At 46.4% G+C, this 26,414-nt stretch overlaps 2 protein-coding genes across 5 annotated transcripts; both read left to right on the forward strand.

Annotated features, from left to right (window-relative positions):
* Positions 1 to 484: 484 nt before the first annotated feature.
* On the forward strand, positions 485 to 9,791 carry ercc6l (excision repair cross-complementation group 6-like). The gene is made up of 3 exons (XM_086077089.1): positions 485 to 676; positions 2,539 to 2,586; positions 6,101 to 9,791. Exons 1-3 carry the CDS (start codon positions 621 to 623, stop codon positions 9,609 to 9,611), a joined length of 3,615 nt encoding a protein of 1,204 aa, XP_085933215.1. The 5' UTR covers positions 485 to 620; the 3' UTR covers positions 9,612 to 9,791.
* Positions 9,792 to 10,642: 851 nt separating this feature from the next.
* LOC147173144 (disintegrin and metalloproteinase domain-containing protein 9-like) lies at positions 10,643 to 25,877 on the forward strand. 4 transcript variants are annotated; one of them, XM_086076371.1, is made up of 24 exons: positions 10,644 to 11,251; positions 12,401 to 12,501; positions 12,804 to 12,862; positions 14,259 to 14,337; positions 15,749 to 15,825; positions 15,979 to 16,159; positions 16,262 to 16,327; positions 16,665 to 16,736; positions 16,833 to 17,002; positions 17,084 to 17,165; positions 18,306 to 18,439; positions 18,525 to 18,696; positions 18,794 to 18,886; positions 19,694 to 19,798; positions 20,351 to 20,441; positions 20,518 to 20,623; positions 21,235 to 21,418; positions 21,496 to 21,576; positions 21,678 to 21,783; positions 22,637 to 22,784; positions 22,906 to 23,008; positions 23,310 to 23,339; positions 23,435 to 23,493; positions 24,029 to 25,877. In XM_086076371.1, exons 1-24 carry the CDS (start codon positions 11,170 to 11,172, stop codon positions 24,096 to 24,098), a joined length of 2,451 nt encoding a protein of 816 aa, XP_085932497.1. In that variant the 5' UTR covers positions 10,644 to 11,169; the 3' UTR covers positions 24,099 to 25,877. The 4 variants fall into 4 exon arrangements, with proteins under 4 accessions (XP_085932501.1, XP_085932497.1, XP_085932498.1 ...); XM_086076375.1 differs by lacking the exon at positions 21,496 to 21,576 and having other exon boundaries at positions 10,643 to 11,251; XM_086076372.1 differs by lacking the exon at positions 23,310 to 23,339.
* Positions 25,878 to 26,414: the final 537 nt, after the last annotated feature.

Below are 26,414 nucleotides of genomic sequence, written 5' to 3' on the forward strand. Positions count from 1 at the left end.
TATGTTTGTTTGAAATGTAATAAATTATGTTGTATTTTCAACCCCCGCCCCCAAGTGTTGTATATTTTTTTGTAAAACGTGAATTGGATTGCTTGATCTTTGTGTCATACGCCAGTTTTTGTTTTTGTTTGTTTGATGACGTCAGTCTCTGGTTGTCTCGTTTTGATATTGTGTCGTTTTGTAAATTGAGGTTTGAGGTAAATTGAATTTTATTTATTTATATAAAAATAAATAAATAAAACATTCACAAAACAGTCAGCAGGAGCGAGATCAATAAAAGATTATTTAATTTATTTTTACTCTTCTTTTTTTTTTGCTTTCTTTATTCATTCAAAACCCAACTTCCAATTCAACAGCAGACGCTCAGCAGCACCGGCGCCGAATTTCATTGGCTAGGCTCGATCCCAACGTCCCGCCTACACAAAGTCATCCTTGCCAAGGATTGGACAACGTCAGGTCGACGTCACTACGTCGCCGACGCCTGCGAGTTTGAGCAAATTGGCGGGGGGAAGGAGTGCGCTTCGAGAACAATTCACGCTCCTTTCTTTTCTCCTTGAGTTTGATATCGTCAACAAAGTTGTTTAAGGTTTTCCAGCCTGGTACAAGGCGAAGCTTCAGACATGAATGGAAATCATCCCAACGACGACGTGGAGGAGCTTGGCGACAAGCTGAACAAGTAAGTTAAGTTTTCGCTCTCCGGGTTAGCATAAAACAGCAGCAAATTAGGCAGATGAGTGTACTGCAGGCAGTGAGAAGGAAGAAACGAGGCCAGTTGTCGTCGGCGTCGGCGTCAGAGAGGAGGATGAAGAAAGTAGACTTCCTTGGAAAAGGTTGTGGCGACAAGTAAATAAGACAAGCCCAAAGGAAAAGAATACCGAACAGGCAATACCGTATTGGCGCAGTCTGCGTGACGTCACGATGACGCCCGCTATCTCGTGTGGCAACGCGCCAGCCATCTTGAAGGGGGCAAGCGCTTGTAAACATCATCACCGCAGTTCTTATATTTCAGCTGTGTTTTGCCTATTTTTGTCATCGACATTCGTTCTGCATAGTTTTTGACTATCGTGACATTGCCTACAGATACTAGAGGAATACAACTTAAAATGTGTGTGCATTGGCTTGGAAAGAGTAAGAGAAAATGAGCCCTGCTTACCTTAGGTCTGCATTGTTTTTAACTAAACATATAAATATTGTGTTTCTGATGTTTGTGCTATATTTCATTTCATTCAATATTTGTGTCGTCCTCATTTTTGTGCAATAAAATGTGTACTTGAAAATTATATTATGTAGTTTTATCTGCCACCCCACTGAGCCATATTAGATAAAGAATAGATCTACAAGTTTGGACCGAAATTAGCCCGTCTATAATTGGTCTTTATTTTAGCCTGAATCTAGACGACGCAATTAATCAAGTAAATATTAAATAGGAAATAAAATAAAATAACTGTAGGTTGTTTAAAAGATGGCAACATGTTGGATTACTCCGTTTTAAACAGTCACAGATTAACGTACTGTGTAGTTTATATTAAGACTTGATTTAGACGTCTAAACCAAGTTCTCATTTCAACTGTCATTAGACTAAATCCGGACGATTGAATGAAATACATTGTGTGTTGACAAAAACAAGTACCGTGGTGTAAGTAAATAACTGCACAACTGGATCATCAATGTCAAACAAAATGCCAGATCGCACGATTCACGAATAAAGCAGCCAAACACGAATATGGGCGTTGGGCGTACGAGAATGTGCTGGACTGTCATCAGCGGGTCTTTAAAACGCTACGATACCTCCCCACTATAAGCATGACATTCGTGTTACTGAAACCTAATTAAAAGTTCCAAAGACGCGTGATGTCAATTGTCATCCTGGAACTACATCAAGGTCAGGATCACAGGTTCCATTTGGTCCCTTTTTTAGACAACCTGATTTAACGTTCAATTTTGACAACTTTCATTTCTTTTAATATTGGTTTGTTGTGAATAATATACGTTTAACAGACATCTATAAACATCTAATGGAGATTACATTTGGTATAAAAGTGAACGTCTAGCAAACATCTACATTTAGACGTCTATTAGCGTTTTTTTTTCTAAACATCTACGAATAGACGACGGGTCTAGACATAGATGTCAAAAAAACGTTCATTTTTAGACCATTTGTAGATCATTTTTAACCTAGAAGTCGAAGTACCATTTAGACGTCTATTAGTCTTTTAGATTGAAAAATGCTCGGTGGGACTTGACCGCAAATAATAGGAGAAAAGAAATGAATGATAAATCAGAAATGAAAAGTAGCATTTACTGTTAGAAGACTTGTAAATGTAATTCCCAACAGAGCACATCTCCAGCAACAACAAGATAAGATTCCAAATGCAACCAGTGTTTCCAAAATCAGACCTGAGGAAGTTAAGCAGGTTTAGTTGGGCAGAGGTTATTATAACACACGCACACACCGTATAGGACATGCGCAGTATAATGCATAATAACAGTATAGCAGCTGTTTTGGTTCAATGTGTGACTTTGTTGGTGTCCTCTCAGGTTTTTGTCCATGGAGGAGGAGGAAGAGGACATGGAAGTCTACCACAGGTAATGAAGCACCATTTTCTTTAAAGTAGTAGAACATTGACTCACGAGTTCTTCAACGTAGACATTTTTTGAGTTGCGGGCCGTCGCTTATTTTTTGTATTTTTGTATTTGTTTTTGGCCCGTGTTGCGAGGCAAACTTGGAGTTTACATTCAACACACCAATACTAGAGCTGTGGTTCTCAAGTTCTCAACTGTTGCCATGGCAAGTTGGCACCCTGTGCGGGACGGGACCTACATTTTCCTATTGTCACCAAGTCGCAGCCCACACTTATGTAAATCAAGAACAATAAATCAAATGTACTGTTAAAAAATTGCCTTTGAAAATATGTATGGCGTTTTTTAAACATACACACACCAACATAGTAGTATAGTCACAATGACTTGAAATGAATGAATCAATTGGATCATTCATTTCATACTCCTATTCCAGCAGGATTGGCACCCCTAATGAGATTCCACTTAGATTTGCCCTGTGCTGCGTGATTGGGAGCATTTTTATTCCATCTGGTCATTTGGTTTCATTGTAATTGGAATACGACGCTCCACATGAATGTGACTAGTAATTATCTGTATGTTGAATCCGTGTAGGAGATTTGTAAATAGCTGCTTTGACTTGGGGCAAATAAGGATCCACATTTCTCTCCATTTTCCGACATGTTACAGACTCAAATAGTAACTGAATAATTTGTTTGTGCGTTTTCTGCACCGTCAATTTGAAGCATTGTCCTGTTTTTGAATAATGAAGGGATAGAAGTTCAATCTGATGAATCATTTTTTTAATCAGCAGATTAATTGATTGTTTAAGAAAGATCGGTAGTTGTAGCTCTAAAATAGGAAATTTGACACCGAATCGGCGTGAGCGTATCGGCTGATCACCCTCAGTGACGATTGATTGTCATCCATATTGACAGCGAAGAACCCTGATTGAATACTCCTAAACTACCGTACACACTACAGATTTGAACAGTACTACAAAATGGCTATTGCTAAATACTATAGCCCCGTTTCCACTTCAGGACATTGAGTATTAGGGAGGGGTCCGGCCGGGACTTACACAGGAGCCGTCCTCTCAGCCGACCCACTTCTGGCCGTGTCTCCACTGCAGAATACGACCCAGTTTCGCGACCTCGCATGTTTCGATCGACACGTAATCGCTGTGCGACGGTTTCTCCCGTGACGTCATCCGAGTACGGCGCAAAAATCTGAACAACAATGAAGAGGAAAACGTGAGGCGGACCACCAAGAATCAACTGTCAAACATTTGAAAAAAGATGACACTTTATGTTGATAATAATCTGCATGTGCACAAATCTTTATTTGTAATAACATTTTTTATTTATTAGTTATCTCTTATTTCCAAATAGTTCAAGGGACCACATCAATACAAATAAAGTTCACAAAGTTGAATAAATCAGACAATGATGGCACCGCACTCGGTGGTTAGGGGGTACTTGGCTGAAATGTTTTTTTCACAGGCGGTACGTCACTGAAAAAAGGTTGAGAACCACTGGCTTAACCAATCGGCGCTGGAGCCCAATCGGGAGCTTTTCGGGCCAACGGCATGCCTACCCTTGAGTAGGACATCCGTCCGGTCCCGTATCGGGAACGCTCTTCAGTGGGGACACGCGCGTACGGGGCTGGCCCCGTAAATTTACCCTGAATTGATTCAACCAGCCAAGTCGTGGCTGCAAAAGCTCCATTTAATTAACGGAATTTTCTCACAGAGAAAGATTTTCAGAAATGGTCAGACAAAATATTCACTTAATGCGACAGAGTGAAGCGGTTGGGAGCGTGCGTGAATAAATAGACCCTTCTAGCTGATGTCTTTGCTTAGCTACCGCTACGCCTCTTGGAGGACAAGCCCCCCCATAAGAAATGAATGGGCAGAGCTTGATTTTTGGTGCGCGTTTTCATTAAAAGGTGGGAAATATGTCAAGTGTCACAAAAAACGTCCCGAAACTGCGACTCATTGGAACCAGCCGTTTGGAGCCGCTAGCTACAAAAAATGGAGTTGGTTGGAGGGCAAAGTGGAAGTGGAAGTGGAAGCCTAAGGTATGTTGTTTTTGGTTGAAACCATACGTGTCGTCAATCACTACTTTCTTTTTCTTTTTCTTTTCTTTTCTTTTTCTTAAGAGCTCAGTATTGTTCATTCGGTAATTTGACCGATTTGACGTGTCATCGTCATTGCTCTCTTTTTTTATTAGTATTTTTATTTTGTGTGTGAGTGTGTACTCATTAGTTCACCTAAAACCGATTAAAAATCCCATACCGTTCACCGAAACCGAATACTTGAGAATCCAGCTAGAGTCGCGAAAAGAAAGGAGATTGAAATCCAGCACCGACCAGACATTACCTACTACCCACCGGGAGTCCAACCCCAGCAACATCTAAATTCCCACAAATTAGGAAGACCTCAAGAGACCAAAGGAGAGACTGAGGAAAGGAAGGCAGGACAGACGAAGCGGAGTGAGATCCACAGACAACGGCCTCCACCGATTCAACGACCAGAGGAAGAAGCAGATTGTGTTTGAATTTCGGTAGATGCCGGTGCGGTGGATCTGGCATGCGTGAAAACCTCCACCAAAGAGGGGAGCCGTCGACCCCGGCCAGGACAGAGCAAGCGCAACCCCCCAGGGCCCCCCAGGCCACGGCAGCGCCAAGGGACAACCCCCGGGCCCCGCAGGGGCCACCGGCCGGAGAGCAAACCCAGGAGCGCCCCCCACCCCAACGCGGCCCGCGCCCCCAACCCAACGCAGCAGGACGGGGCCCGGCAGGCCCGCCAGGCCCGCCAGGCCCGGCAGGCACCCCACCGGCCCAATCAGAGGTTAATGTTATGACCTACTGTATATGAAAAAGAGGAAAAACCACCTGATATAAAATGATCCTAGCATATCCTCGTACTTGTGCGTGAACAGCAGTCGCGTCGTAGGTTCGCCAGCCACCGTGCTCGTCTTTCACTCCTCGCTGTCTTCCGCCTGGTTTAGAATCCCGGCCGGCGGCCGAAAGAATAATCTCATCTCTCTTTGAGCGATTAGAGCATCCGTAGTCCGCGCACAAGTTCGCCATAACGTTGGTCACCGATTTATCAACTCTTTGACCAGTTTTCGAGGTCCCACTGATTGTTTTCTCGTTCACTCAAATTGACGCCCTGTCCTCCATTGCAACGTGACGTCACACTAGAAGGGTCTTTATGTGATTTACAACTATTTGTATGCAACATGTTAAAAGGCTGTTTAACATCCTAGTGTGCGTCCCCCGCCTGTCCTGTTACTTTCCACTAGAGGCTGTCGTGCAAATGTAGCTATTATGCTAGCGCAGCAGGAGTCTTTATGACAACATCCATGGATGAAGGCCCTAATCCGTGTTTGAGTTGCGGCTGAGCGGAAGCTCTGGTGTGATTGCTCCTCTTGCTCTTTGATGTAATGATGTCACATGTTCGTGATGTCACAAGTTAGTGATGTCACGTGCGGGTGAGCGCTTCAGAGTGGCTGTGCTGACTTTCCTTTGCTTGCAGACACGTCCGAGACGGAAAAGATGCGGCCCGCCAAGGGGAGATGAGCAACGCTCTGGAGCTCTTCAAGATGGCCTACAACATCCACCGCAGTGACAAGCTGCACAAGCGAATTGGGAAGATTGAGGACTTCTTGGCACAGAATTTAGAGGACGACGACGACGACGACGAGTATGTGGACGTCAACAATAGCGGTCTGAAGCTGTACAAGCAGCTCTACGACAAACTGTACGACTACCAGAAGGACGGCGTAGCCTTTTTGTACGGCCTCTACAGGGACGGGCGCAAAGGTGGGATTCTGGCGGATGACATGGGCCTGGGCAAAACCATCCAGGTCATTTCCTTCCTGTCAGCGATGTACGACAGCGAGCTGATCAAGCACACCATGCTGGTCATGCCCACCTCGCTCGTCACCAACTGGACAAAGGAGTTAAACAAATGGACTCCCGGCATGCGGGTCAAAGAGTTTCACGGCGCCAGCAGAACCGAGCGGACCAAGAACCTGGAGAAGATCCAGAAAAGGAGTGGCGTGATCATCACCACGTACACCATGCTCATGAACAACTGGCGGCAGCTGTCATCGTACCAGGGCCGAGAGTTCAAATGGGACTACATGATCCTGGACGAGGCCCACAAGATCAAGACCAGCACCACCAAAACGGCCAAGAGCGCTTCCGCCATCCCGTCCAAAAACCGAGTGCTGCTCACTGGCACCCCTGTCCAAAACAACCTCCGAGAGATGTGGGCTCTGTTCGACTTTGCCTGTCAGGGAACTCTGTTGGGTACGGCCAAAACCTTCAAAATGCAGTATGAAAACCCTATCACTCGCGCCCGCGAGAAGGACGCCACTCCAGGAGAGAAGGCCCTCGGGTCCAGGATGTCGGAGAACCTCATGGCTATCATCCAGCCTTACTTCCTGCGCAGGACAAAGGCTGAAGTGCAGACTAACAGAGACGCCACGCGAGAGACTGCCCAGACTGAGAGTGCAGGGAAGAAGAAGTCAAAGCCCTTTGGGGCCAGAATGCCGTCACTGACCAGGAAAAACGACCTGATCGTGTGGACGTACCTTAGCGGCATACAGGAGGACATCTACTGGAAGTTCATTTCCCTGGAGCACATCAAAGAACTGCTTATGACGTCCAGGTCGCCTCTCGCAGAGCTGACCATTCTAAAGAAGCTGTGCGACCACCCGAGGCTTCTCTCCGCCCGAGCCACCACCACGCTGGGTCTCAGGGAGGCTCGGCAAAGTGCCGACGACGACGATATGAGCAGTCAGAGTATCGCCAACGTTCCCGATGAAACTTTGATAGCCGAATCCGGCAAACTGGCTTTCTTGGTTACTCTCCTCAAGCGTCTCCGGGATGAAGGCCACCGCACGCTGGTCTTCGCCCACTACAGGATGGTTCTGGACATCCTCCAGCGCATCCTGAGGAACCAAGGATTCAAAGTCCTGCGTCTGGACGGCACTATCACGCAGGTGGCGGAGCGGGAGCGACTCATCACCCTCTTCCAGACGAACAGCAGCTACTCGGTCTTCCTTCTCACCACGCAGGTCGGCGGTGTCGGCATCACCCTGACGGCGGCTGACAGGGTGGTCATCTATGATCCCAGCTGGAACCCGGCGACCGACGCCCAGGCAGTGGACAGGGCGTACCGCATCGGCCAGACAAAGAACGTGGTCATCTACCGACTTATCACGTGCGGCACAGTGGAGGAGAAGATCTACAGACGGCAGGTCTTCAAGGACTCGCTGATCCGACAGACCACTGGAGACAAGAAGAACCCGTTCCGCTACTTCAGCAAGCAGGAGCTACGGGAGCTCTTCATCCTGGAGGACACCAGGTCCTCCTCCACGCAGATGCTGCTCCAGTCTCTGCACGCCAAACACCGAAGCAGTGACGCCGACCTGGACACGCACCTCGCCCAACTCCACACAATGGGCATGTTCGGAATCTCCGATCACGATCTCATGTTTTCCCTCAACGTGGACCTCGACGAAGATCTGCAGGACCAAGAAGAGCAACAGTACATTGAAGGGCGGGTCCAGATGGCCCAGGAGCTGGTGAAGGCTGAGTCAGACCTACATATGCAGTTTGCGACCATCTTGGAGTCCAACACCAAGCCAGCGGGGAGACGGAAGTCGGCAAGTGAGCGCGAAGAACCGTTGAAAGAGAAGAAAAGTAGCAAGCCCAAATCCAGTATGACATGCGCAGCACGCCACAGCAATACATCGTCAGCCCGGGTGGACCTAGACCGATCTAGTGACAGCAAGGGGGGCGGCCATCACGGTCAGAAGAGCCCAGTCAATCTCACTGGGAAAGAAAGACTGTCCCTCGGAAAACAAGAAAACCTCATCGTGAACAGCCAGACTTCCTTGAAGCAGGAGAAGAGTCGGGTGTTCCAAGAAGGGGGAGGGAAGGAAAGTGTTAGAGAAGGAGGCGGTGCTGATGACGGAGAAGTTCCTCCAGATTCTTTTACGCGCATGGGTGAAAAGGAAGACTCCTCAAACTTGGATGGGAATGTGACGCCACCCCGCCGGAGCAGAAGACTGTCTGGTCTGCAGGCGTCCACGTCCAGCTTGAGAGTGGAATCCTGGTGCCGAGTGAGCGACAGCGGCTCTGAGCTGATGGACGGAAACTTCAACCTCCAGCTGGAGGAGAGCGACCTCTCCTACCAGGATGAACTGGAGAAAAAAGATATCCTGTACCAGGATGACGACGGGAAGCTCCTGTCACCAATTCAGTTGGACGAGGAGAGCGACATCATTTGCCTGGATGGCGAGCAGGGGGAGGAGCTGCTGTCACAGCTTCAGATGTCGGGAAGCTTCGATGTGGGCAAGTCCCTGACGGAGAGGCATTTCGGACACGGCGCGGATGAGTCTATCATCGGCGCGACCAAGAAGAAGGCAATGCCCATCCTTTATGACAGCGAAGAAGTAGTAGAGCTGGAGGAGGAGGACGAGGTCTTGCCACAGTCGTCGAAGGCTGCGTTCAACAACTTCCCGCTGCGCGGATCGTCCACGCCAAGAGCATCACCGCTCCTCGCTTCCAGAAAGAGGGGGAGCGTCTCCGTGGCATCGCGCCGCTCCCTCGTGTACTCCAAGGAGACTTCCGTTCGCTCTTCTGACGAGGAGGACGCGAGCGCTGAGATGGAGGACAACACCGGAGAGGCTCAGAACTCCGATGATGAAGAAGTTGAAGAGGAAGAAGTTGAAGAAGTAGAAGAGGAGGAGGAGGAGGAGGAGGAGGAACCCCGAAGCAGCAACCTGGAAGAGTCAACCAGTGAGCCCGAGCTGGCGCCCTCCGAGAGGTTGGAACAGTGCGCCGCCGAGGCGGCGGCGGCGGCGTGCGTCAGCGCCTACGAGTCGCTGGTGACACAAGGCCGCGAGTCGTTGAAGCGAGGCAAACACAGCGAGGCTCTGGATTTCTTCCTCAGGGCTATCGACATCAGGCCCGGAGACCCTGAAATCCAGGCCTTGACCCTCCGGCTGTACCGAAAGCTCAATCGCTCATAGTTTGCGCTCTCCAAAGAATTCTGATGTGTTCAAATGTTCAGTACATACAGTTTTGCTGTTTTAGTTGCTTTCAAGCCATTCCAGCACAAGATGCTCGTGTTCTACAAATTGAGCAGATTAAGATTTGTCATCTGACAGGAAATGACTGCTGACAAAAAAATAAAAGCCTTTTGTATGGTTCATACTGTAGCCGTGTTGTTATTCAAAATCGTCAAAGGTCTAATAACTATTGTTTTTATTTCTAGGACAGTGGATATATGTATATAGGTTTATATATGTAAATATGTATGTGTGTGTATATATATATATATGTGTATATATATATATATATATATATATATATATATATATATATATATATATATATATGTGTGTATATATATATATATATATATATATATATGTGTGTATATATATATATATATATATATATATATGTGTGTATATATATATATATATGTGTGTATATATATATATATATGTGTATATATATATATATGTGTATATATATATATATGTGTGTGTATATATATATATGTGTGTGTGTATATATTTGAACACTGATACCACAAAACTGGGTATCGGGCGCCAAAAAACGGTATTGGAACAACACTACCAGTGAACCTTATTTAATTTATAGGGATGTTTCATCAGTGATCATTTGAACTTGGAAAGAAAGAGTGGCAGGAATTTACAGAAATGTCCATGAGACATCATAAACATCATTTGTTATTACTAATGACATATAAGAAAAAGTAAGTTGGGGAAATGTATTTTGAAAGTGTGTGCACTAATCAGCTAGTAGCCAAGAAGTCGCTCTCATTTTCAAAAAGGTTGGTGACACTGACATGTACCAACTGTTAACACTTTTCATTTATACATTTATTGAAATGAATGTTTTACCTTGGTGACAGTTGACAAGCGCCTATTTAGTAAAAGTGTCAACAAATGTGTTCCAAGTGGAGACAGGACATTATTTTGAAGGCGCGTTCAGCATTGCTCGGTGGACTTTGCTCGGCTCTTTCCGGAGAAGAGAGACGTCGAGTGACGTCACGTGAGCGCCGGTTGGAGTCGTCGTGTGTTGGCTCGCCGGGCGTCGGGCGAACGCTGAGGCAAGGGGGTGGGAGACGTTTGTTTTTGTGTTCATACAGTCGCCAAAAACTACCGTGACGGGACGGAACGAACAGAAGAACCCACAAGGAACACCACGGGGAGTTGCGATCAAGGACAAAATCGCGCGTTCGTGATTGTTCGGGAGTCTTCGCTCGGACACAAACTTCGGCTCTTTCCGGAAAAGCCGAAGCTCACGTCACCTCGGTGGAACGTTGACGAAGTGCGTTTGTTCGCGAGTCGAACGGCCAGTTTGGTTCGGGTTCGAACAGACACTCAAAAGACTACCGGGAGTCGGGACGGAACCTCCCCTTCTCGGACTCGAATGGCCCCGCCGAGGGAGAAGACGGCTGGGGGCGGCTGAGGAGTGGGAGGCTGCGCGCGGGCCCCCAACGGCCGCCGAGATTTCGCTGGACGGAGGAAGGGTCGAGCCCGAAAGACGAAGACGATGATGATGACTGGACGAAAAGAAAAGCTGCTGGAAATCTGCTGTTTGCTGCTTCTGATGACCGGAAGTGGACAAAGTGGAGGTGAGGACGGGGCGGAAGTGGCCCGCTGGTCGTTATGGCGCTTTACAATAAAAGTAGACACGCGCGCGCGCGCGCTCCTGTGACTCCCCTCCAAGATATTCTCTGCAGTAGTTGGCATCCAATTCCTTTTCAAATGTGAGTTGGATTGATCAAAATTGCCCATAGAATTGTCCACATTTCAGGTCCTACAATACTGGAAATTAACATACAATCCTAATTTTACACCCCATAATACTCCATTGTGAAAACAGATATATCCTCATGAGAGAAAAAAATCATTCTATTTCAAAAACGGGGACGATCATGGCATATGGTAACTTCTGCACTTAACGGATGACAGAAGGAATTTACTTAGCTTTGATGCTTTTTAGCAAAAATACAATATGACTTGCTCGGTCCGACAATTCTCTGGTGTTATTTTTGCGATTCCGCAAGCTCTAACATGTTTTGTGAAAGGCTCGCATGCTGTCCCCAGTTTACGTTCTTTATCTTTAATTCCAACTCTTTGTTGAAGTCTTTTAAAGCACAGGTCTGAAACTCTGGTCCTCGGTAGCCGCAGTCCTGCGTGTTTAGGACGTTTCCCTCCTCCAACACAGCTGAATCAAACGATCAGGACACTTTTAGGTTTCTGATGAATCGCGTATGTTTGAGGAAGGAATCGTCTAAAACATCGAGGACTGCGGCCCTCGAGGACCGGCCTTTTAAGACCTATGTTAGAAGTGTCCCTCCTCCAACACAGCTGATTCAAATGATCAGCTTGTGGAGTTTGGTCTTGTTTTGTTTTTACTGGTGCCTGCCACCTCTGGCCTCAAGCGTAACTGCAGCCTCTGTGTCAAGCTAGTGCGTGGTGCGCGTGCGAGTACGTGCGCGAGTACGTGCGCTCATCGGCCGCCTTCCACTATGTCAAACCTGCAACCGAGTTTTCCTTGAAAAGACATCATCCCTTTTCACTTTTCACGCCTGCACTTACCCTCAAAATGAAGGTGCGGTCTGTGTGGGCGGCGCGCGCACGCTCAGACGGATTGATCTTTAAGCAGCTTAGCTTAGCGCAGCCTAGTGCCTTGCAGGAGGTCATCGGCGCGCGTGTTGCTTCAAATCAAGCTGACGGCCGCCTGCGCTGATGCCAATTGTGTTTTTGTCTGCTTCCAGACTCCCAGCAGACGCAGCACATTTCCTCCTATCAGCTGACAGTGCCTCGGCCAATAGGAGGCCGGCCCAGGAGGGACGGCAACGGCTCGCCGCCCAATCAGGTGCTGGGATTTCACTTCTTTTGCTGACTTGTCTTTATGTGCGCGTGTCGGCGTACACGCTGAGCACTCGAACCGTCTGACGCATCCGCATCCTGTCCGCCGTCCGTCCGCCGTCCGTCCCACTCATGCCCCGCCCCATGTGACTGTGTGGTCACGTGGTCCGTTGTTTTGTTGCACACATACATACAAACACGGCCCCCCAGGCGGGGAAACGAACCCACGCCAACCTGCAAGTCCTGGAGCCCATGTGGTCAGTTTGTGTTCCTGCACTCATCACGCGTGCGTGTCACTTCCTGTTGCAGGTGTCATACGCCATCGACGTGTCGGGACAGCGGCAGGTCGTTCATCTGGAGCGCAACCGGTGAGTGCGATTCCCGCCTGAGCATCCAAAGCATTTTTCTGAAAACCATCAATGTGGAGTTTTTGTCCGGATTCTTTGGATACAAAATCATATTCAAAACAAGAAATCTTTATTTTTGGAGCAATTGTTGCACATGGAAAAAAAGTCTATTCTTTGACATTCCAAAAATAATGTCAGACTTGAACTAGAAATCCGATTTATTTTTTTTTGTCCAGGTGAAATTTTTGGGGGGAATCTTATAGTGCAATCACTATTGAATATTGTTGGAATATGTTATTCAATTGATTAATCGAATAATCTGATACATTTTTATTTAGCGTTATTGTATTACAAAAGTATTTTTTCAATGACCGTTTATTAGCCAGTGATTGTCTTTTCGTATTTTGTAATTGTATAGTGATTAAAAAAAAAAAAGTACTGGCCAACCTTTTTGAAACTGACGGTGTTTGTTTTCCATAATAAAAACAGATGTCTTATTAAACAGATGTTCACTTATTAAAGGTGTATTCAAGGATCTTGTCAAAAAGTAGAAGCCAAACGTCCGTTTGTCACTTGTTAAAAAATGCGCATGCAGAAGACCATCCTACCAACTCTCATGCTTGATCCGGGGACACGCCCATCACATGTCGGGAACGCGCGAGCTCATTTGATAGACGGATGTCCTCTTGCGTCTGTCGGCCATTTTCAAAATATGCGCAGCGACAAGGATGATTGGCTGAGTCGGAAGCTCAGCGGCTACATGCTACTTCAAAGTGTACATGACGGGATGGAGAACCAATCGTTGACATGATCCACCCGGAAGACGCAGCGACAAAAGGTCCTTGAATGCACCTTTAATCGAATCATTTTGACAGTTGGCGAATCTTGGAAGAAGTGAAGAATGATTTTTCTATTGAATTTTCAAAAGTTTTCCCTTTCAAAAAATGTCCGGATCAGGAATGCAAATTGTGATATTGTAAAAACAAAAAACACCAACAATGCAAGATTTGAATGGTCTTTTTTTAAATGTATTTGTTTCTGTGTATTTTGACAAGACCATTTTATTTTAAAGGCAGAATGTCACAAGCTTGGAGGTTAACGTGGGATTTTGTTCTTCTCATAAGAAATGACTTTTTGTGCGCTGGCTTGCCGCCATCTTGCCTGACGCGCGTTTGGATACGAGCGAGCGGACGCCGCGTGCCGCGCGCTCTTTATCAGCGTGTTTGTCACGACGCGCTGATAAAACGTGAGCTCCGCCATGATGACCTCCAACTTTGTTTCTGTTTTTTCTTTTTTTGTCCGTCTCCATTCAAGCAAGCCGACCGCTCGTTTCTACTCGAGCGGCGTCCGATCCGTCCCTCGGATGGCGCCGTGTGTCATGTGACCGCGGTTAATAAATCGACCTTGTTGTTGTCAGGATGTTGCTGCCCGCCGACTTCAAAGTCTTCACGTATGCGCACGACGGACGGATCGTCACCACGGCGCCGGCCGTCCAGGTACGACACACGTGCACGCGCACACGCACACACGCACGCGTTTCAACCACGCACCAAAAACCCGCTCTTAAGCCCCTCCCGCTGAGTTGCGAACTTTGCCGAACGCTGCGAATGTTGAATTTGCTCAATATGAGGTTGTCGTTCGTCTCTAGCATTTTTTGCATGTAACATTTTGAGACAACGCGCAAACAAGGTTATTATAGTTTGGGAATTTTTTATTTGAGTTAGTTTTGATTTTGTTTTGAGTTTTGTTTTTTAAATTTAGTTAGTTTTAATAAATTTACCGGGTGATTCTGTTCGTTTTTATTAGTTTTTAAAAATACTTCGTTTTTTTAGTTTGCTTTGCGTTAGCTTCAGCATTAGTTTTAGTTTTCAATTTTTTAAAAACATTTTCGTTTTCGAAATGGTTTTTTGGTTATTTTTCATCAACTAAAATAACTTTGCGTGCAAATAATGAAAATCGTCAAATTGACTCACAAAACAGATGAAATTGATGTTTTTTCTTTTCTTGTAATTCTTTTTGTCCGGTCATCGGCGTGACGCGTTTGCGTGCAAATACGCTCTGCTCATTTTTGGACTTATTTCCTGCTCTAATTTTGTGCTCTAAAAAACGAGTATGCTGTCGTCAAGTAGATTGCCGTCATTTAGAAAACACTCAGTCCGCTTTTTCAAATTCTTCCTTGGACACGTGACTGCAGCCAGTGATGCGCGACCAGTCCTTTCGGTGGCATTGCCAATGAAAGGCGCGACCAGTCCTTTCGGTGGCATTGCCAATGAAATGTCCCCAAAATTATGAAAAAGACAACATGTGCAGACGTATGTTAATCATTGACTAAAAATATTACAACGAAGCTCGCAATCATTTGGACAATATTTAAGATGGAAGCGCTGCCACACATTCATATAATGATAATAATAATAATAATGAACGCTTTTGAATATTATGAAAAATGTTGCGACTTCCGTTCTAATATTTCCAGACTATGATTATCACATGTCTGCAGATGCACTCGTACATTTTGGTGATAATCAATCGTGTTCTTTTTTTTTTTTTTTTTTTTTCATAAAGTGACGTAATGTTTTGTGTCTTGCGGCCGGGAGTCATCACGACGTGAACAATAATATTAATACTGCAAATTTAGTTGTAATTATATTGCAAATAGTATTATTATTATATTTTCAGACTATGATTAGCACATGTAGCGTATGCATACATTTTGGTGACACGCTTTTCATTCATAATGCCGGACCGGGTTGCAGATATAAAATATGTGATTAATTAGCAATTCATTAAGAGTTCATTTAAGAGTTGTAATCAACTGACGCCACTAATATAGATACATACTTATGTAAGTGTGTAGCGTTTATGTTTGTCACTCTAAGTGCATGTTTCTTTTGTGTGTGTGTGTAGAATCATTGTCATTATCAGGGCTTTGTTGAAGGCATGGAGGGCTCGTCTGTCGCCATGAGCATTTGTAACGGCCTCAGGTAACGCACACGCACACACACGCACACACACGCACACACACGCCTATTGATCACATTTTGTGTCTTGGTTTGATCTATTTTTGCTTTCAGTTAGTAATAATTGTGCAGCAGCTCATCTCGTGTGTGTGTGTGTGTGTGTGCGCGATGTGTCAGAGGCGTGCTGCATCTCGACAACGACAGCTACGCCATTGAGCCTTTAGACTCCGCCCCCGAGCAGCACCTGCTCTACCGCCTTCAAGATGTGGCGTCACAGCCGCGAGGATGCGGGACGCCGCATCGCAACCACAGCGAGTATGCGCACTTGCTACAGCAGGAGGTCCGCCAGCACGCCAGGGTGAACACGCACGCACGCACGCACGCACACGCACGCACACGCACGCACGCTAAACATGAATGAATTGATGTGTTAATGTGTGTGTGTGTGCGCGCTTTCCAGGTGAAGCGAGATATCCTCCATCGCACACACTACGTGGAACTCCTGCTGGTGGTGGACAATGACAGGGTGACACACACACACACACGCACACACACACACACACACACACTTGTCTTTGTATCATCATGGGGACATCTCATTGACATGATGCATTTCCTAACCTCAACCAAAAGCCAATTCAAACCTAAACTCTAAAACCAAATCTTGACCCTCAAAAAGAGGCCTGGACTTGCGGGGACCACCAAAATGTCCCCACAATGGTAGTTAAACCTGGAAAAACACGCGCGTATGGGCCCCACAATGCAGCAAAGACAAAAGTGCACACACACATTACATGTCAAGCAACACGCCACAGAAAATGGAGTCTGATTATTATTATTATTGTGATGATTCCTTCCGTCAGTTCAACATCATGAAGAGGAACGAGAGTGCAGTGCGGGAAGAGATGGTTCATTTGGCCAACTTCATAGATGTCGTGAGTAGACGCGTGCACGCGCACACGCACGTGCGCACACACACGCACACGCGCGCACGCACACACACACAGAATTGTTTATGTGCGCACGTGCAGATCTACACGCAGCTGAACGTGCGTGTGGTCCTGGTGGGCCTGGAGATCTGGACCAGGCAGAACCAGATCAGCACCGAAGGGGGCGCCAGCGAGGTGCTCAGTCGCTTCACCCAGTGGAGGGAGAAGGAACTGCTGCCTCGGCGACGACACGACTCGGCGCAGCTCATCCTGTGAGCGCAAACGCACGCACGCACACACTGCGATTGATGATGATGATGATGATGATGATGATGATGATGATGATGATGCAGGACGAAGAGTTTTGGGGTGACTGCAGGGATGGCGTTTGTCGCCGCCGTGTGTTCGCGAAGTTATGGTGGCGGAATTAATTCGGTACGTATTTGAACATTTGTTTCCATCCATTTGTTGTTGTTGTTTTTTTACATCCGTGTCATTTAATAAATGAATAATTCATATGAAATACAATAATATTCCAAATAAATAATATAATAATGGTAATATAATAATAATATTGTGTATATATATATATATATATATGAGTGTTTATTGGAATGTACCGAGCGAGGACCAGAATCAGAGATGCAAAAAATATGACAGCCGCATCGAATACATTCATTTGCTTCCACTTTCTGCTTCACTTTTGGGATTTTTTTCGAGTCCTTTGTCAGACTTTGTTTTTCTTACACTTTTAGACTTTTCTGAAAAATGTTGCCATTTTATAGGCATATTAGATAGATAGATAAAAAAATATATACATTTCTGCAAAACATTTTTCGGGAGCCACAGGAGTCTCCAGAGCTGCAGGTTACGGACCCCTGCCGTGCCCAAGGGGCACGTGTGCACCTGGTTGGGAAACGCCAACCACGAAAAGAGTCAAAGGCATCACTTACTCATTCAAACCCAAAAACGTATAATTATGTACTCACAAAAACGTATTTATAATTTTGGGGATTTGATGGCGCTTCTGACCTGAAGTGGTGGCTTAAAGCAATGGTAGTTATTACAAGAAATGGCCAGCAGGTGGTAGCAGAGTATAAGAGATCAACCAGGGCCATGTTGCAAAAAGCTCATTTCCACACTGTTTTCAACAGATTTGTGAATAATGATGAAACTTATTCTAATGCTAATTGCTGCAAAACGGAAACCGATAGAAATCTACTTTTTTCTGATGAAGAAGAGACTCTCATCTTTCTTTTTGCTAGGTTGCCATGTTTTGATAGCAGTAGAACACAATATTCTGTGGGCCTTGCAAAATCAGTCCAAATCCAGTCAAACGCGAAAGGGGAGTGGCTTCAGTCAAAATGGCTGCCAGTCAATGAGTTAAATGCCAAACTAAAAAGGTGTGTTGAATCTCTTGTCAATTTCATAAGAAGAAAATATGAGCCCATGTATTAATAGCACCAGCAGGTAACATAAAAGTAACAAACACGTGTACAAGTAAACATGCATTTGTGGCTAACAAGCTCACTGACTGGTGACATCTTTTGCGTGCGTGCGCGCGCGCGCGTGCAGTTCCAGAACAACAACGTGTTCGCCTTCGCCTCCGTGGTGGCTCACGAGCTGGGTCACAACCTCGGCATGTACCACGACGACAGCCGCACCTGCACGTGCCCCACGCAAGCGTGCATCATGACCGGGAGCACCACGTAAGACACGCACGCACGCGCACGCGACTGTGACGGCGCGCACGTACACGCGTAGCGAGGCATGATGTGGTGTGTGCGGCGCCAGCGGCTCCCGAAACTTCAGCAGCTGCAGCGCCGACGACTTCGAGAAGATGCTGCTGCTCACCGGCGGCTCGTGTCTCCTCAACATGCCGCGAGCCGACGAGGCCTACAGCGCCCCCTACTGCGGGAACGGCCTGCTCGACGCCGGGGAGGAATGCGACTGCGGAACGGCGCAGGTGTGCCGCCGCCGCCGCCGCCGCCGCCTACGGGTGCCGCGTGTGCACAAAAAGCCAGGATGCAAGCAAGAACGTTCGTGTTGCGTTTGTGCGCCAGGAGTGCCGGAGCGACGCCTGCTGCCAGCTGACGACGTGCAAACTGAAGCCCGGGGCCGAGTGCGCCGGCGGCGAGTGCTGCTACAACTGTCGGGTAGTTTCAGTCGCCGTTCTTCAATTCGGTCTCAGTGTTCGTCCACTTGCAGTCCCGCTTGTTAGATTTGATCACAGTGAGTCAAACTCGTTCCATTTTTATTCAAATATAAATCGAGCATTTTAGTCCAACAAGACGTCATTTTATTCATCTGGTTTTAGTCAACAGCAACCGGCAACGTTTTAGTCGAGTGCGAGTCACGACAATCGTTGACTCCTGCACAGGCAAATCTTTTTTTGTCAGCAGATCATGTTGAACATTTTAGATTCACGCCAAATGTTCTCTCACCTTTTTGACGAAAAACAACTTGAAACGCAATTACAAGTACGACTACCAAGCTAGTAAGTTAGCCAGCGTTCGTTAGCGGTCAGATTAATTTTGTATTCATGTTGCATTATAACTCAAATGTACTTCTTCTTTTTTGTTTTACCATTCACGCTGAATCCACCTCCTGTCGTGTTTATTTGAAAAGGGGGCGTGTCACTGTGTGTCACGCGAGCGTGTCACAATGACAGCTTAGCAGAGTCAAGATTTTATCAAATCGAATCGTTTTTTTCCATCAACTAAAATGTCCGTAGATTTAAGTCCAGTTTTTATGAAGTGAAGCACATTTTCATCTCGTCTTCATTAGTTGATGAAAATGCAAACTGATTTTGTCCCACTTATTGTTTATTGATGAGGGTTTTAGTCAACTCTGGTCTAGTTTTAGTTTAGTGAAAAAAATGTGCGTTGACGAAATTATTTAGTTTAGTTTCCGTTGAGGAAATGAACACGTGTGTGTGTGTGTGCGCGTGTGTGCGTGTGCAGTTCCAGCCCGGCGGCACGACGTGTCGCGCCCGCACGGACGAGTGCGACTTGGCCGAGTTCTGCAACGGCTCGTCGTCGCTCTGTCAGGCTGACGTCTTCGTGCAGGTCAGTGCGTGCACAGCAGCGGCGGAATACTTTCCTGTCGATTAGTTAATGAATGATTTATTGTGTAGTCTCGTTTGATGTGCCTTTTTAAATTGCGCCGAAAGCTGCTGGAACAACATTTCGTTATGCTTGCATGATGCCAATAAAGATTCTTGAAATGTTTTTGAATTTTTCAAATGTACTTGGTTGTGATTAGTTTTCACAGCGGCTTTGTTTGTTCTGATGTGTTTTATCTTCATTTGTTTGTCCAAAATGCGTCATTTTAAGCCCACATTTGCAGCAAGCAGCGAATGTCGATTTTTCATAAGGGTTCGTTCAAGGTCGCAAACGGTTGCCGACCGTTTTAATGGTCGCAATCGGTTTTCCTTGTCAAGGCATTTTTGGACGCGTTCAAACCACACCTTACGACTTTGAACGAACCCTGATGAAAAACATACAACCTTTGCGAACCTCGGCCCCTCGGAGGAATAAGACCTTCGCTTGAGTTTTTTTTTTTTTTTACTCTTTCTACTATTTTTCTAAGATGTGACGTCACCGTCGCGTGCGTTTCAGAACGGTCATCCGTGTCGGAATCAGCAGGCGTACTGTTACAACGGCCGCTGTCAGCATGCCGAGGACCAGTGCAGGAGCATCTTTGGAGCCAGTAAGTTGCCATGGAGAGCGCACACGCACGTGCGCACAACACACACACACATGTCGCACCTGTCGCCCCTCCTTAGAAGCCAAGATGGCGCCCGAGATCTGCTTCAAAGAAGTCAACAGCAAAGGCGATCGCTTCGGGAACTGCGGATACCAAAACTACGCCTACAAAAAGTGTGAGAGCAGGTAAATGGGACCGTCTCACTCACTCACGCGCACGCACAGCAAGAGAGAGAGAGAATGGGTGCGAGAGTGAGAGAACGGGAAAAAGAGAGTGAGAGAAAAAGAGAGGGAAAGAGCGAGAATCACAAATAGAGAAAGTGAGAGAAAAAAGAAAGTGTGTGAGAGGGAAAGAGAAAGAGAGAGGTAGTGTGAGAGACAAAAAGAAAGAAAAACAGCGAGAGCGAGCAAAAAGAAAGACTGAGAGAGAAGGACAAAAAGAGGGACAGAGAAAGCGGGAGCGGGAAAAGATGGTGAACGAGAGAGAAGAAAAAGACAAGAGTTAGGGAGAGATACAGTAGAGAGAAGAGAAAATGACAGAACGAGAGAAGAGCGTGACAGAAGACATGAAAAGTGAGAGTAGAAAGAGAAAAAGGACAGAAGGGACAGAGAGAGAAAAGAAAGCTCAGCCCCAGAGGGAAAAATGGAAAGAGAGGGAGAGAGATGATGATGATGATGATGATGATGATGATGATGATGATGAGACAACAGGCAGAGGAAAAGAGGGGGAGCGCGTGAGAGGGTGAAGAGGAAAGAGGAAGTAGCTGTTGATTTCCGACATGATCTCGTCGCGCCAGGAACGCCTTGTGCGGCAAACTGCAGTGCGCCAACGTCCAAGGCGTGAAAGCGTTCGGCAAGCAGCCGTCCATCATCAGCACGCCCATCGGGGGCGCCGTCTGCTCCGGGGTGGACTTCATGCTGGGCTCGGACGTGTCCGACCCCGGCGTGGTCAACCAGGGCACCAAGTGCGGCCGCGACAAGGTAACAACCGGGCGGCGGCCGGCCCAGCGACGCCGCGCTCACTTTTGCCGCTTTGTGCCGCCGGGTTCTGCGTTCAGTTGTGCCTCAACTTTGAGTGTCAGAGCGTGGACGTCCTCAACTTCGACTGCGACGCCGACAACAGGTGTCACGCTCGCGGGGTGAGAACGCGCGCGCCTTCAACGAGTCCAGCGGCTACGTAGCTTCATGCTAACACTTCATGCTAACCCACCCTTTACCTTTGTCTCCTCGTGTGGCTCAGGTGTGCAACAACAACCGCAACTGTCACTGCCAGGCCGGCTGGGCTCCGCCCTTCTGCGAGCTGGCAGGTTACGGAGGAAGCGTTGACAGCGGGCCCACCTGGAACGGTAATGCTTGAAATCCACATGCTGGATGTGCTGTTATCATGTATCGCATCCTCACATTTCCAAAAGCATCATTTTCCAGAAAAAGAAAGGGAAAAAAAGGGTTGCTGAGAAATTAACATTTTGTCGTCAAAAGGAGCACTTTTTTCAACACGGTTTTATTTCACATTTATTTCAGCAGGAATGTCCCATTGAGAAAAAAAAAGAAAGAAAAAGATTGAAGCCATTTTCGCCGGGAGCGCATTACCGCGTTTCTACCAGCCGGGAGCGCTCTAGCGCTCTTCTACCTTTAAACCCAGGAAAGCACACGCTTTGGTGTGACCAATTCTCGGTCTCTTAGCCAATGAAAAGCATCAAAATATACACGTGAGGCTGACGTGGGCCTCGTAGCTTGTCCTGCAATTTTATTTGAGCATTTATGGCTGACAGATTCGCTGGAGTTAGGAAATAAATGACGACGATTGACGACGCCGCAAGGAGGACTTCGAACCAGTTTAACCAGTCGACAGTGACATGTTACTGTGATGAGGATGACTTGGTTAGCTGTGACCAAGACGACTTGGTTAGCTGTGACCAAGACGACTTGGTTAGCTGTGACCAAGACGACTTGGTCAGCTGTGACCAAGACGACTCGTCACGACGACAATGCTGAATGACACTATTTTACCTTGAACATTAAATATGACGTCAATATTCTCCATGAGACGTGATGTTCACGTGTTATGCTAAACATCAAATATGGTGCACAACGTGAAGTGGGCGTGGACATGCGTAACAAAGCCCACAATTTCCTGCCTGGCCACAAGAAGCCGCCAAGTTCACTTTCCGTGTGCGTTTGTGCGTTTGTCCTGCGCAGACAAAGACCATTCGCTGAGGGACGGTCTTCTCGTCTTCTTCTTCCTGCTCCTTCCTCTGGCCGCGCTGGCCGCCTTCGTCTTCCTGCGCCGGAAGCAGCTGCTGCAGCGCCTTGGCCTCGCACGCAGGGGGCGCTCTCAGGGTTACCGGTGAGTGGCAAAACAACTGCCTCGCGCGCGCGTCTGTGTTGCCTTCGAGGAGGCTGGGACGTGCCCGCGCCCGGCTGACGCTAACGTGCTAACGTGCTAACCCATCCCATGATGTGGCCAGGCCTGACGGAGCGCCGTCGGCCAATCCCGGCCGAGGACCGCCTCCCGTTGCCCGCGGCGGCGCCGACAACGTCCTCAAAGACGCAGTATGTACGCGCAGAGAGGTGCGTACATACGTGTGTGTAACGAGTTGTGTCGGGAAACACATTGTGGGGTGTATGTGCTACAAAATGTTGTGTTATTAAAAAAAAAAGTGTCACTAGCGTTACAAAGAGAAAAGCAAGACTCAGGCTAGGCTGTTTCATTTGAACGTGTTACGAGTCGCATCGTTACAAAAACGTGTTACTCGTTGTTGCGATAAATGTGTTTTGTTGTTACACACCTTTGTGTCTACATTCCTCGTCCAGTCGCGCTGTCACCCGTTCCTACTTTTGTCCTGATTTTTGTCCTGATTTTGTCATCCAGCATCGCAGTCAGCTTCTGCCGCCACACGAGGTCAAACGAAAGCTCGCCCGACAGCATTGCCGCCGCGCTCATCATGACGTTGCATCGCTGAGCGTGCGTACATGTGTGTAACTGTGTGTGTTCAGATGGCGGAGAAGAGCAGGAGCGCTACCTCGTCTGCCCTCAGGCCGCCGCCACCGCCTCTGTAAGCGTCAACGCCAACGCGCTGCTTTCGTGACGTAGCGTGTGTGCTTGGAAGCAAAGCCGTTCGTTATCTCAGCGAGCCTCTTTGCGCTTTGTTTTTGAATCTTTAAATAGCATTTAGCATCACAGCTAGTCAGAAGCCAAACATGCAGTGTGTATGTTAGCTGTTAGCAAAGCAGTTAGCAGAGCAGCTAGCCTCGCTATGCTTTGTTTTTTGTCAGAGCTTAATTCTTAGCATTTAGCATAACCTTTCTGCTTTGTTTTTGTGTTTGTCGTCGAGCGTGTTAGTTTTGCGGTGGTTAGCATAGCATTTAGCACAGCAGCTAGCCTTCCCGAAAGCCCAACTGTAGCACGTGTACACTCGTTAGCCTCTCTGCTCTGCCTTTTCAGTCAGGACGCAAGTCCTCGTTTATTAGCGTTTAGCACAGCAGCTGGGCTCTGTGCTTCTTCTCTTTTTTTGTCAGAAAGCCTAAATGTTAGCATAGCACTTAGCATCACAACTGGCCTCTGCTTTCTTTCTTCTTTTTGTGTGTCAGAAAGCCCAAGCCGTCTGGCACGGCTCAACCTCTGATGCCTCAAAGACCCGCCCCTCCACCACCCGTATAAGCACCTTTCGAACCAGGATTCCACACACTCTCCTCCAGGCTTAGCCCCGCCTAGCGACAGCCAGGAAGCAGGAAACCGAGACTCGGGCGGACCTGGACCAAGAAAGAACTTGTCAGAAACCATCCAATCAGATGTGATGAATGTAAGCGTCGGCACCGCTCATACGCAGCCGCTGCACTTGCTGGCTAACGGCTAACGGCTAACGGCTAATAGCGATCAGGCCCGAGTGCAGCTTCTCTCTGATTGGCTGCTTTGAAGACAGCAGCATCGAAACCACTATGGCAGGATGCGGGGACTGCATGCGTTTTGTTTGTTTTCAATTATTTACACGAGCGATCTTCAATCTGGTCGCGCCTCGCATTGACGACGAACACAAGAAATAATCATTCTGGATCATTAGTCGGAAACGGCCGTTAACTTGTCGAAGCGCTCGTCTTGGTCTCATAATGCAGAGGTCAAAAAACAAACGCAAACTAGCAACAAAAGATGAATCAAGACTGCAACTAACAATTATTTCAATAATCAATTTAGATTCATTGGATTTGTTTTTATCCATCCGTATGTGTGCGTGCCTTCAGTCATGCCAAGACTGATTTTTTATTTTTATTTTTATTTTTTCTGCCAGAGGCAAAAAGGCCCAGACAATTTAGCTCCTCGGATCATTTAGACAACACAAAGCCCTCCACCACCATAAGTTCAAAATAGTGTAAATAAATGTGATGATCGGTTCGTTGTAGGCAGGGCCGCTGTCGATTATTTTTCCAATTAATTGATGAATTCGATTTTTTTTTTGTTTACATTTCCATTCATTTTTTCAAAGACAGAACATAATTTCAAATCGACAGTTCGCAAACAAATGAATTAGGCCTCAGTTTACTAGTTTGGTCTGTAACGTGAGGAGAATAGGCGAACATTGAACTTTGTTTTCTAAAGTAAAAGTCTTTTCCTTTTATTTTGGTTCACAACAAAGAAAATCAGTCCGCTTTCAAGGACTACAGAAATTGGAAAATATTTACTGTTGAGGAGAATCAGAATAGGATTTATGGGGTGGGGGAGATGTGTGTGTACAAGACGAGTGCTCAAGTAAACAGCAGCTTGTAGGAAGGGTGTGCGGCGGCGTGTCGTCGACTTGGCGTGCTACGCGCGGCCAATTTGAGTTGCAGCCAAACACTATTATTTGTATGGTCTGTTAAATCCAGAGTCCTTTGGCTCTGGTCCGTTCAATCCAGGTTCCACTGTATGGCTTAACGTGAGAAAGAAAAAAAAGACCGCTTTCTAACCCTAACCCATGTTAAGGTTTTCTTTCAACAGGGACCCTCATCATCATCCTCATCATCATCATCATCATCAACTCTCCACTGTGGCGTGTTTCGCTGCCATTTAGTACTTTTAATTTGATTGACTTTTAATGTGCTCTTTTAATCAAGCGGCTTTTGTGTGTGCTTTGGAGAGAGAAAAAGCATAATTATGTGTTTTGTTTTTCACGGCTGATATTAAATTTGACATCGTGTGTTCATACTATTTAATCCACTGGTGAGTACGTGACATGAAAAGGCTGGACTTGAATTCATCATTTCCTTCAGCAATGTTTCCTGTTTGGTCGAAATAAATATATGCAAATATTCCCACAAAAATGTCACCGGAAATAATGCTCTAATTCCCCATTTGCCAACGGAACAAGGTGCTACATTGTTGTATGATTTGGCTTTGTTACCATAACAACCATCACATGACACCTGAATAATGTTTATTCATAAAGATTGACTGCTTGAAACTGAATCAGTGGCTTCTGGTTTTTGAGGGTACAAACAGCAACATTATCAGTAGTTCGATAATGTATACTGCATTATATTATCACCATAATACACTATTATTAGAAAAAATATATATTGATTTTTTTAAAAACGTTTTCTTAAAGAAATGAATTGAGAATTCCGAGCTTACATCACAAGTCAAAATGGCGGTGTTACTCGGTGAAATAACCCTCTCCGTACATTGAAAAGCATTGGATTTTGGATGGTTGGAATTTGTTTTGAGAGGTTTCTTTTGATTTCAAAATGTGATGAAATTGACTAACCTTCTGCCTGGTGTGAATGCTAATCACAGGCAAAAGCAATACAATACTGTACGTTGCATTGCGGAATTATCAGAAATGTTCGGAATTGTCGCTTTTGTCGCCATGGTATGGTAGTACATTACGTCGTGACGTCAACGCCGTACGTCAAATGTAGAGATGTCGACGTAATGATTCCAACCTTTCACTATTATTACTTTTTTACATGATGTATTTCATACTGTAACCAATCTTTTATTTCA

The sequence above is a fragment of the Leptonotus elevatus genome, chromosome 5, assembly GCF_054856555.1.
Source record: "Leptonotus elevatus isolate MCC_2025b chromosome 5, RoL_Lele_1.0, whole genome shotgun sequence".
In the NCBI taxonomy this organism is placed as follows: domain Eukaryota; kingdom Metazoa; phylum Chordata; class Actinopteri; order Syngnathiformes; family Syngnathidae; genus Leptonotus; species Leptonotus elevatus.